At 42.6% G+C, this 12,375-nt stretch overlaps 1 protein-coding gene and 1 long non-coding RNA gene across 5 annotated transcripts in view; one reads left to right on the forward strand and one right to left on the reverse strand.

Moving 5' to 3' along the window:
• LOC147136794 (uncharacterized) overlaps window positions 1–2,943 on the forward strand; it is an 89,501-nt gene extending 86,558 nt beyond the window's left edge. For all 3 annotated transcript variants that reach the window (XR_015089471.1, XR_015089470.1, XR_015089472.1), the window contains one exon: window positions 2,529–2,943. This is a non-coding gene — a long non-coding RNA (uncharacterized LOC147136794). The remainder of the gene's footprint in view (window positions 1–2,528) is intronic.
• The window catches only part of wnt6b (wingless-type MMTV integration site family, member 6b), a 33,141-nt gene that overhangs the window by 4,272 nt on the left and 16,494 nt on the right, over window positions 1–12,375 (reverse strand). Inside the window, exons 3-4 of one of the 2 annotated variants that reach the window (XR_015089469.1) lie at window positions 6,006–6,307; window positions 1,329–3,761 (exon numbers count right to left, since the gene is read on the reverse strand). Coding sequence is in view for 1 of the 2 variants with exons in the window: in XM_086050842.1 (XP_085906968.1) it covers window positions 3,300–3,761; window positions 6,006–6,307 (764 nt within the window). In the remaining variant the exon portion in view is untranslated. Of the gene's footprint in view, window positions 1–380; window positions 3,762–6,005; window positions 6,308–12,375 lie in introns of those variants that run through there. The other variant, XM_086050842.1, reaches the window with a different exon arrangement.

Consider the following 12,375-nt stretch of genomic DNA (forward strand, 5'->3'; position numbering starts at 1 on the left):
AGAAAAGTTCACACGGACGGACGGACGAGCATGATGGTGTCAGGTTACTTGTTCAGGGTCCTCTTTGCGTCTCGCTCACTCGTGTTATCTTCCCAGCCGCCTCTCCCTCGTTGCCTTTTCCCTCCATTCATTTAGCTTCTCCTCCCTCCTTGCTCATTTCCCCTCATCTGGCCCTCTCATTTCTCATTTTTATATAATCTAATGTCTTCTGCCGCTTTTTTTTCATGTGAGCGCATATTTACAGTGAATGTGTGCTAAATAACAGAAATGGACCTTTAAGTATGCCATGTAGGAGGCAGGAAGGAGAAAAACAGTAGAGTGATCTCTGCAAATGACCACATGCACATCCGTTGACTGTGGCAACCGTTTATTAATGCTGAGTGAGGGTTTGTGTTATCCTCTTTGTGCTTGAAACAAAACTGCCCGAATGCCGCGCGTCACTGCGCAACAAATTCCTGAAAAATTACAACTTGTGTCAACTTGTTCACTGAAAACTAATACGAGTCTGGCTTCTCTTTTGCTCACTTGTCTTAAAATTTTCAGACAATAAATACATGTAAAAACCCTTTGGGGAGGACAAGACAAGCCTGCTTTTTAATCTTTTTTTTTTTTTAATCGCTTTTCAATCTTTTTTTTTCAAGATCAGTGAAAAGGAGCACGAGCAATATTTTATCCATTCATCTATTCTTCCTGTTGTGTAATTAACATTTGTAAAATATTAAGATAGGCAAGAGAGAGAGAGATTTTCCAAACACTCCTGGAATCACTCTACTGATCAAATTAGTGTTTATCAGAAATATGGAGGAGGAAAATATGTAGATGCAGTTGATCAAAAATACTGTTGACTATACATGATCGTTTTAAAAAAAACAAAACAACATGATTGACATGGTAGTTGTTTTTGTTTGTTTTTTCACAAAAAACGCCCAACTATACATGGTGGTCTCATTTCCTATCAAACAATGCCTTTGAATGATGCATTCGTTAGCATTCAACATGATGCTAACCATTTGCTTATGTTTTGACATTTAGTCAGCCACATGAACACAGTTGAGTGGTTAGAGCAGATGACTGTGTCATGGATGACTAGGGTTCGATTCCAGCCAGAGGCAGCTTTCAGCTGAACTTCTTCTAGTAATCTGCTTTTTGGTGTGGATGGTTACACGCGGAGATTTACGTCGTCACTGTGCGACAAATTGCAATTTCATTGGAGTCAACACGGATTCTCGCGTCGCTGTGTTGCTATGTCGCCATTCTTGATGCGCTTTTTGCTTACTTATGTCAACCAACCACTGCTTCTCGGTGAAAGGTTTAAAAGCAATTCTTACCTCTTGTCGGTTCTCCCGAACGAGTTCGGCGCCGTGTTTTTGGTTTCGTAGAAGTGACGTCAAAGGACGGAAGTTCTTCCGAATGGACAGTATTTGGCTTACTACTGCCGCCTAGAGGCTTGGCGTGCGTTTGAAAACGCACTTCTGCGGTTACGTGTGGATGCGTTTTTTTAATGTGTATACAGTTGTTAAAACCCCCCGGCTACGTGTAGACAAGGCCTGAGACTGGCTTAGTATACATGATCGTTCTTTTTCAACAAAAACGCCTTACTAAAAAACGCCTGACTATACATGGTCATGTAAAAAACAAACAAAAAAAACGCCTTACTATACATGATCGCTTTTTTTTCACAAAAAAACGTCTTAATATACATGGTCGGGTTTTTTTTCCACAAAAACTGCACTAATATGTATGACTTTTCAAAATCATTGTGATAAATTTCAGTATGCGCTCTGCTTTATCTGTCTATTTTTAAGGTGAAAGCAAACTGATGTTACACAGTACCCCCCCCAAAAAAAATAAAAAATAAAAGAGGAATGCACACAAGAAAGAGCATCTCAAATCACACAAAGTATCCTTAAAATGATTGTCCAGTACATGAGGCCCATTGCATTTGTGGAGGGTGTTCCTCATTGGATTTTATTTATGAGTTATTTATTTTTTAAGTTATATTTGGGCTGCTTAACATGAGCTCACACATTGTTTCACTGTAATGCATGGACAGAGAAATACCTCATTCATGTTCACACGTCATGATGCTTGCCTAAAAGAGATGTGAGTGTTCAATTACAAAAGTTTTTTTTTTTTTTTTTACTTTAATAAAGAATTCAAACAAGCGTTCAGAAGTGGTTTTGTAAATTAATAATCGTCAACCCAAAAATTGCTGGATTAGTTAAAAAATGTATTGTTAGACTAATCGACTAATCGGAAAAGTAGTCGATCGATCAATCGGGAGAAAAATAATCATTTGGGACAGCCCTAAATTTTATGTATGTGGAGATCAAATGGAATGCAAACCATTTGACCCCCAAAGTGTCAGCGTGACTTCCTCAAAATCAATCATCAAATTCAAAGAGCGGTTCACTTCAAGTGCTGCTGTTACCTTGCCCGATAGAAGATCTCCAAAGGTCTGTCAGAAAAAGTCCGGGCACAAAAGATATATTTGGAAACCAAACTGCGGGTTTTCCCCGTCATTGCAGGTCAGACGATCAAGCAGCATGTCTGCGGCCTTTGCTTGGTTCAGCACGCGAGAAGCGGCGAGTGGTGTGCCTGGACAAGTCGCGGCTGCTTCACCATGACAACCGGCCCGAGCATCTGACAGTTCCTGGCCGAGCAGAACGTCATCGTGATGCAGCATGTTCCCTTCTCACCCCACCTGGCTCCTTCAGATGTTCTCCTAATTTCCCAAGATCAAAGGATCGTCAATGGCAGCCATTTCAAAGATGTGGATGACTTCAAGATGGCCGCGAAAGGAAGAATCCTTCCATGACCGCAGAGAAGGCTGGGCAAGTGCGTGAGATTCCAGGGGGATTATTGTAAACTCATAGTTGGAATGCATCTTTTGTGCCACCAGACCTTTTCCGACACACCTTGTGGATTTTACAATCGATTAAAAAACGCATACCTTCACATTCTTTGGTTCCTTTCTAAAACAAAAACATTCAGAAATTAGGTAGTTTGACACCTGCGTGTTTTACTCGTTTCATTGTCAAGCGCCTATTGAGTTTTTCTAGTCAGCTTTCATCCGAAATCTCGGGAATCAATAATATTGCCAGGTTCTTAAGGAATGGTGTAAGCAGGATAGGTGCAAAATGGATAACAACACAGTCGGGATCTTATTTTACAATGGCCGAAAACCAATGCAAAAACAAAAAGCTCAATATATATATTTATATATATATATATATATATATATATATATGAAAAAAAAGAAGTCATTACAAAAAGTTAGGGGACTCGGTTCCAGTTCATCAGTGACAGAGACTTAAGTTCTTACGGATCGAGCACTTCTTGCACTGGACCACACAACACCAGTGGAAACGACACAGACAGTTCTCCTCAAACTGCACAGTTTCCTCGCGGTAGCCGCGCTGGCAGCAGAGCAGGTCGCAGCCGCTGATGTCCATGGCGGTGCTGTTGCACATGCGTCCCCGCGTCCCCAGCGAACCCGTTTTACGGTTGGCCAGGCAGAAGTCGGGCGACTCGTCCGAGTAGATCAGATCCTGCCTGTCCGGGGGCTTGATGTTGTGGCCTACGGGGATCAGCGTCTTGCCGTCGTTGCCGCCCATCACTTTGGAAGCGCCGTTAAAGCGCTCCAGAAGGCGGTCGCCCACCTCGCGGAAATGAGGCATCTTTTTCCAGCAAGTGCGTAACGTGCACGAGCTGGACAGTCCGTGGCACTTGCACTCTGTCCGCATGTAGAGCTTCACTGCCTTGGGAGGGCGACGGCAACGTGTCAAGTTCATGGAGAGAAAAAAGAGACAAAGAATATTAGTCAAACGGGGCGAGGGGGTGCCGAGGGGGGGGCTTGGGCAATAGCCACCCTAAAAGATGCTGTAAAGTGAATTCGGAGATGTTTCCAAATAATGTTTGAAGATGATTTCAGAAAAAAATTCTGTAGGTGTAAAAATCAGGATCGAAGAGGATTTGACATCCAATAATCGTCAGAGAAAAATTAGGCTGTGATGAAACACTCAGTCTTCTTCCTTGAAGAAGTGTCAAACAACATAGTTTGCCACCATCTGGTGGCCGATAATGGAATTACACCCAACATAAACAGGAGACGGAACAAAATAGGCTAACAAACCATATTAAAAAAATCTGCCAAATAGCAGGACTGCAAACCAACGATGACGATTAGCATATAGCGACCAAATAGCTTAATTGGCAACAATGCCTGCGCTTTTGAAAACGTGCTCCTCTGCATTGCCATTCACGTTGTTCGTGAAGCAGTACATTTCGCCAAGCAGCGGTGGATAAACATGAAAACTACCAAATCACACCTAAGCACAGCACAGCTAGCTAGCTAGCTAGCTAGGGAACATGAAAGCAGATGCTTCTCAGAAGGAATTTAACTCTCTAACCCCCCTCGCCCTTCATTTTGCCTCTGGCCTTCCTACTTCTAACAAGCCTTGACAACAGATCATTCACTTATACTGCACATAATTAACCCATCACACACACCAACACACACGCAAATACACACACGCATACTTTGGAAACGCCGACGCACACATGCGTGAATGCACATAAACAGACGTTTACACGCCTCACCGCACACTTATTTCACAACCTCCAGGCGTGTGGAGTGTTGTGAGCGCACCCCCCCCCCTCTTACGCTGAAAATGGTTTCTTCGCTAATGCTACGATTGGAAAATATCCCAAAATCCACGCCTGTTCCTCACTACCTGTCTGTGACCCCGGCTGCAGTCAACTGTAATTATGTCGTCGCTCCAAAGTGCATGTACCCAAAGGTGCGGTGACGGCTAAAAAGGCAGATGTCAGTTTGGAGATGTTAAAAGCCGCACTTTAAATCAACGTCACTAACCGAGCTAAAAGCTTGCTACTTCAAACCCGGTCTTTAAGACGCATTATGACTCCATAATTCACGCGGCGTTCACACGGGCGACAAACAGGAACTTTGGGGCGTCTCAGGTGAGCCGTAGAAACGGCGGCGGCGACCTGCCTCGGAGGCTCGAAGACAAAATGTGTGGCACGCTCTTGCTTTTGTCTTCCAGAAAGCTGATTCTTGTTAGAATATCGGTTTACGGCACTACGCGAACATGGCCGGGGGGCGATGTGTTTCTTCTTTGAATGTTGGCGGCATGATGGAACATTCCACAGGACAAGCGATGCCTTGGGAGTGAATGGCTTGTGAAACGTTGAACCTGCACGGCCGCACGGGCATTTCAATGAGGCGCACCAGACACTCCATTGTGGTAAACATGCATTGTGACACGATAGCCAATTATCAAGAACTGGATGGAAAATTGGGCCTTTTGAGAGGTAGGACCTGGCTCACGCGTGCAATTCTGCACATTTTATGAGTGGCCAAACTGTCAGCCACTAATTTGGCTGCGAATGCAAATTGGAATCGCCGGTGACCGGCGTCGTTGCAAAGGTAACACTCAATCAAAAATGGCTTGTCCAATCGATGAGCTTGCATAGCCAAAATATAAGGGAAATTCTGCTGCAATTAGCAAGCCCTATAATACCGTACAAAGAATATATTCATAAAATGTATATATACAGTACACATGTGCAACACGGGCGTCCGTCAGTGATGGATAGCTTATATACATACACATATGTATATATATGTATATATACATATATGTACATATATACATATATGTACATATATACACATACATACACATACACATATATATATATATAAATATATATATATGATTGACGGATCATTGACGGATGCCCGTTGTGCTGACGGTTGACGAATGACGGGTGAAATTTTAAAATAGACTGACTAAGCATAGTCGGAAGCCCCGTTATTTAATCCGCCATTCGTCTGTAGTCTGTCATTAGTCTTATTTTTGGCGGCGATGCTTCGGTGGCCGCGGCGAGGAAAAATAGTGCGTTGCGTTGTAGTTGACTGGGGGACAGAATGAAAGTTTTGTCGGACTCGCCGACGGACAGCCGTTTAAAATGATTTTTACCAGTCGGCCAGCTTCATTGTTGTGCAGGTCAATGAGTGTCCTGATGTCGCTTTTGCCTCGTCTCCTCTTGGCGTCCATGAACTGCTTGGACTTATCATAACCAAACTCCACGTCGTCTCCGCAGCCGCCCCACTCCCACTTGGCCCCGTCGCCAGAGGACGACAACAGAGGTTTGGGGGGGGCCCTGTTCCTGGTGGCCTCGCAGCCGCACTGCAGCAGGTCCCCCATGCTGCAGGCCTGGGTCACCGCGTGGGTCACGCCGGCTGCCGTGATGGCGTACACAAACGCCGTCTCCCGGATATCTGAAACGGAGACCAGCCTCATTAGCTTCCACTTCTACTACTATTCTTGTCCACCTGGGGTCATCCTCAGTTACTTTGAGCGTCACACATTTGACTTTATCTGTAAAACGTTCGGCAGTCTCTGCGCCTTCGGGCTCGCATTGCGAACATCGCCGGACCGAACCCGGAAAACTTGCCAACTGCGGCGTTTGCAATGCGAGCCCGAGGGCAGCTGCGACGTCAGTTTCAGTCAACAGCAGAGGGCGGTACAGGACAAAATGGCAGCACCCTGAAATTGATGAAAACAGTTTCTCATTTCTTGGTTTGTATCCCATTCACGCAATATTCATCAGAATACCATGTTTAGACAAACGGGGGTACACCGAACAATATCGCAAAACCGTTTTAGATCATTTTGACATTTTCAAGACCCACAGGATATTTTTCAATGATTTTGAATTGAACATAAAAAAAAAAAATGTACTCTCACTCTAGATTCTGCTTTTTTCCAGTTCTTTTACAATCAGCAGTAGAAAAAGAGGTAGGTTTGACAAAATGCAACCGTTTCTCACAAACCGTGTTGCTCTCACATCTAAAACGGGGCATCGATGTCATCAACTGGTGCTTGTGCATCAGTAGAGTTGTTGACAATTAGAGTGGAGCAGCATCACACGTTCCCCCACCAAAAAAAAAACGGAATAAGCAAGACACGCTAGCTTAATGCTAAAATATAATTAAGAATGTCATCGACATGCTAACAGTTAGCAGCGATGATTGCAGTTTTAGAAGCTAAAAAAAAAAAAAAAAGAAAAAATCACCAAATGAACGCAACAGACAAGACCGTGTTTATAAATCAATAGCTAAATTTTTATCGAAAATTCGCCAGCCTGGTGTGGCAGCGGTTAGCACTCAGCTCCTGGGTTCCAATCTCGGCTGTGGCCCTCGCCTAGTCCCAAAACATGCCCCAAAAAAACGTCCATGGATGTGAACGGTTGTTCATCTCTATGTGCCGCGTGAATGGCGACGTAGCCCCAGCATAAGAAACACTGATCGATTACAGCAGTGCCTGACTTTTATTCCGCTTGACCTCTCTGCATTCACTCATGAAAAAAAAGACAAAAGATCCATGCATCCATTCTTCCAAGCACCTGTCCCTCCATCCCTTCCATCGATGTACTGCGCATGCCACCGGCACATTGGATCAAAGACCCTTTCACGCAATCATTACTGCATTCTCCAACATCATTTGGATTTGCGGTGCTGAGAGGAATCGCGCACACGCGCACGCACACGATTTGCAGACCACAGCTGCTGGTTTATTTCTGGTTTCGGAGCTCAAGGCAAGTCCATCCACAACTGCAAATTGCCGTCTGTCCTCAGCCCCCCTTTGCCATCATCCACACGCTGTTATCTCACACTCATTTCTCTTGACGCGAAGAGCTAGGAAAGAATCCGACAACTGGCCCAACGGGATTTCAATTTAAAGTTCCGTTCCGCATTGGTGGAATATTCTGGTTTTGCCCAAGGTTTCCTCATAGGAGTCTGCCACGGCAAGGGCAACCATCACCAAAATGATTCACACTATTAAGAAAAAATAGCCGCAGCCTATTAGTTGAACTTTTGTCTGTCAACACACTCATTAAACATATTTTTTTTTCAAGAATATGTTCTATGCAAGCGCACTAGTTGAAACAAGGCATTCTGATGAATATTGCGTTTGCGCAATAAGCGTTAATCCACCCGTTTTTAGCCATCTGAGGGGGCGGCCATTTTGTCACTTCTGTCGACTGAAAATGACATCACAGTTGCTCGGGTAACGGCCAATCACGGCTCACCTGTTTTCTGAAGATGAGCCGTGATCGGTCGTTACCAGAGCCCTGAGCGGTTGTGATGTCATTTTCAGTCGACAGAAATGACAAAATGGCCGCCCCCTGAGATGGCTAAAAAAGGGGTGGATTTTGCTGTTTAACTCATATTCCACAAACGCAATATTCATGGTGGGCCTGCTGGAAACATATTCTTGAAAAAAAATATGTTTGTGTTGATTTCCCCATTAAAATAAATTTAAAATAACATTCAACAAATGGGGTGAAGCGAAGACAAAAAGACCAAGATAAATCCCAGAATTTTTTTTTTTGCTAACCTCTAATCTGTAAAAAATGAGAGTGGGCGTAAAAGCTACTTAGATAACATGGTTGCACAAGTGCACACAACCCCTTCTGAATGGGGGTGTGAACTGTGTTCAAAATTAAGCAATCACATTCAAATGGAGGTCAGCACACACCTGCCAGCATTTCAAAGTTCCTCTGATTCGCCTCAAGCAATTTAAGGAGAGATATTATTCGCAAGATATCCAAAAAAAAATCCTCTCAAATATATATTTTTTTCAAATAGATGAAATGGATGACAAAGAGGGTACATTTCATTCCATTTCAAACATATAAATGAAGAAAAAAAAAAAAAACGATCTGCAACAGAAAGGTTACTTTTTCATCCGAGCAAAAAGGGCAGGTGCCTGAGCACCACTTGGGGCTTACGTGCGCACGTGCCTGCTTGTCTTCGCGACTGCTTTTTATTTCTGTACACCAGGCAACTGAAGGCAAAAAAAAGTGCACCATTTTTTCAACCACTGATTTTTGTTTGGCGCCTCTTTGCCGATACGCCCCAAATTTCCGTGCGCTTCCCTTCATGTCTTGAAAGGCCACGATGCCAAACGAACATCATTCCTCCACTTGCTCAGATTCCTCCTCGATCATGTCAACACTTGCTCACCGAACCTTGTGCCTCATATCAAACCCTCATGCACTCATCTTGTTATCATTCCCCTTGAGTTGTTCAGATAAGTGATGGAAGAACTGGGCCGAGTTCTTCGATGGCCCTTTAGTCTTTGTCTCCCCAAGGGGAGGTTAAAATAGCGAATGGGCCTGCTCTCGTTCAGATTAAGGACGCACAGCTGACCAAATCCGCAGCACGCTTGTCTTTTGCACTTGTCGTTTTCTTGCCCGGTCACCACCAAATTTGTCAAAAGGAAATTTGTCATAATTGTCAGAGCGCATTTCAGGTTGCCTTGGTCAAAGCTGTTTCGTATTATTCGATTACATTCCGATGAACGTGAAGTTTGGATAATGGACACTTTTGCCCTACAGTAAATATGACAAAGTGGTTGTGGTTTCCACTAAAAATAAAAATGCCAAAATGCTTTTTACAGCTGATGTTGATGCAGATTGTATAACTGAGGTCAAAAGTGTACATTTACACCACCAAATTCCAGGTTTTTGTGCTAAAAAAAAATCTGGGTGTCATTCTAAAAAAAAAATAAAAAAAAACATGGGAAGTCAAAATATAAATAATGTGGTTGCACAAGTGTTCACACCCTCTTATCATTCCAAATGAACCTATAACATTGTAACCTAAACAGGGTAATCCTAAACATAGTTACGATGTTCGAGTAGGCTTGTTTTTTTTTTTTGTTTTTTGTTTTTTTTGTGCTAAAACTGACTGCTATTTAGAACTGTTCGTAATTCAAAACCCAAAGCAGGAACATCCCTTTGGCAATAATGGCCCAGAACTCCGGCCTTGGTTTCATCAAATTATCTTATTTTCCCACCTGTGGTGGGGAGATTTGATGAATTATGAACAGTTCTAAATGACAATTAATGTTAGCAGAAAACCGTCATTAAAATGTGATAAGGCATACGATCTGTAGTCGGAACCGACGCATAATCAGCAAATAGAATCTTGAGTTATGGAGTTGAAAGACTTTCACCTTTGACCGGCAAAATCTAAGCGGCTCATTCTTGAGTCCAAGTGGACTTTATTAAAAGAAGAACCTCCCTGAAGGCGTTCTAGCTCCGAGGGAATGTGCTCCGCGTGCACAGAGACAGATGGACAGCCAGAAAAGACTTCCTCAAGCCACGGCTGCCTCCACCGCTGAGGCATGTCAAGTTCGACAAAACAATTTCTTACTTTTGGCTCCGCTTCGAACCTTGCACACATCATGGAAGTCTCGCCAAAAAGTTCAAGCTTGATTTTGTCGGAGCAAACATGCGTTAGGGAAGATTTCAAGTGTTTTTGCAAACTATAGATGAGTTTGGATGGGTTTTTTTTTTTTTGTACGACAAGGTTTCCTTTTTGCCACCCCTCAGCCCAGAAATATCATATAAAGAAAATGTGGGCGATTGCTGTCACATATACTAGCCAGAAATCCCTGCAGCCCCTTCTCCTGACTGATAACTTTGATGCTGTGGAAGCTCTGGCAACCATTGCTTGTACTTTAAGATGTAACGACAAGAATGTCAGGAAAAGCCTACTAGAAGAATTTTATTAGGGGTTCATCAAAGGCTTAGTTTAAATTGGTGTCAGGTGTGTGCTGTGTGCAGGGTTATATTAGCTTTGGATTTTTTATTGCCGTTAGTTATGAATTTTCTTTTGACTTTTTTTTTTTAATTCAGACATTTTTAATTCGTTTATAGAGTCGGTTTGTTTGTTTTTATTTTTTCAAAACGGCTTTGTGTTTGGTTTGTTATTGGTTTCAGTATTAGTTTTAGTTTTTGAAAATATATGGGGTACTTTATTGAATACATGATAAAAAAAAGTATAAGTAAAAGTATACAATTCTCAAAGGACCGTTTGACCTTCTTCTGTATGGACGTACAGCAGTACAGAAATAAATCCATCCGAAATCAACCTTAAAAGCTCATGTATGATATCAATTCTCTAAAATAAAAATTAAGGCCATTTTGCTATGATTATAGTTAGTTTTATTTAATTTTATCAACATGAGATGTAGTTTGAGTTAGTTCTTTTTTTTTTTTAAAGCATTTTGAGTTAGTTTTGATTTTTTAAAAGCTTTTATGTTTATATTTTATTTTGTGAACGAAAATATTTTTTTTTCAATTTTAGTTATTTGGTTCAACTATAATAACCTTGGCTGACTCTCATTTAACATGAGTTTGAAAGTGATTGGTTAATCCGGGATTTTTAGCTGTTCTAAGAGGGTGTCAACACTTGTGCAACTACACAATCTCAGTTGTTAGTTTTTCGTTCTCCGACCGCCCCCCCCGAAAAAAAAATCGCTTTTTCAAATTAACCCGTACAGGTAATAGCTGACATTAATGGTGGGAAATGGCTTGAAATTTGATCCTGATCTCATTTTGTTTTTATTACTGCACAACATTCCTTGAAGGACTTCAATCTCAACAACAACTCTGTTGCTCCACTTCTGTAAGTGTGAATTTGCAAACAAAAGTGACACATTACAACTAACACCATATGGCAACGTTAAAGAAATGTAAGGCTGGTTTATGGGCTGATATTTTCAGAATAGGGAGATGCGTGTGCGTGTGTGTGTGTGTGTGTGTGTGTGTGTGGGTGTGTGTGCGCGCGCGCACGAGAGCGCTGCCAAAGTAAGTGACTTTTATGTCTAAAAGCTGGAAGAGGGCGAGCGTGCAGTCACCACCGTCTCCCCTGCCAACTCCATATCTCATGATTCGGAGAATGGGATTCATTAGGAATGGCAACGCACACACGCACACACACGATGGGTGGCGTGCGATGAGACCGCCGCACACTTCAACATTGCGATATCAATACCAGCTGTGCGCCGCGATACGGTCGCTGCATGCGGAGACTGCCTCGCCGTGTACATTTGCAAAGCAGCGTCTGAGTTGAACTGCGGCACATGCTCACGTATAGTGTGCGGTGAAGGCGGAATGATGTCACGCTGAAAGAACAGCACGGTGTCTGCGAAAAGAATTGTGCCCGGGTGAAATGTCAGCGTTCAGTGAGCGGGCGCTAAAAACGTTAACATGATGTCAATAGAAAGTAAGGATGAACGATTTTGAAAACAAATCCAATTGCTGTTCGCCCCCCCCCCCCCCATATTGCGATTGCGATTTAATAAGCGATTATTTTTTCCCATGTATTTTTTTTAAACAAATAAGCAATAATTATACATATATATAAATATATATATATATATATATATATATATATATATATATATATATATATATATATAGAGAGAGAGAGAGAGAGAGAGAGAGAGAGAGAGAGAGAGGCTACCAACCGAAATTAAGCGAATTGCCGCC

Source organism: Filicampus tigris, chromosome 14 (assembly GCF_054856515.1).
Source record: "Filicampus tigris isolate MCC_2025a chromosome 14, RoL_Ftig_1.0, whole genome shotgun sequence".
NCBI lineage: Eukaryota > Metazoa > Chordata > Actinopteri > Syngnathiformes > Syngnathidae > Filicampus > Filicampus tigris.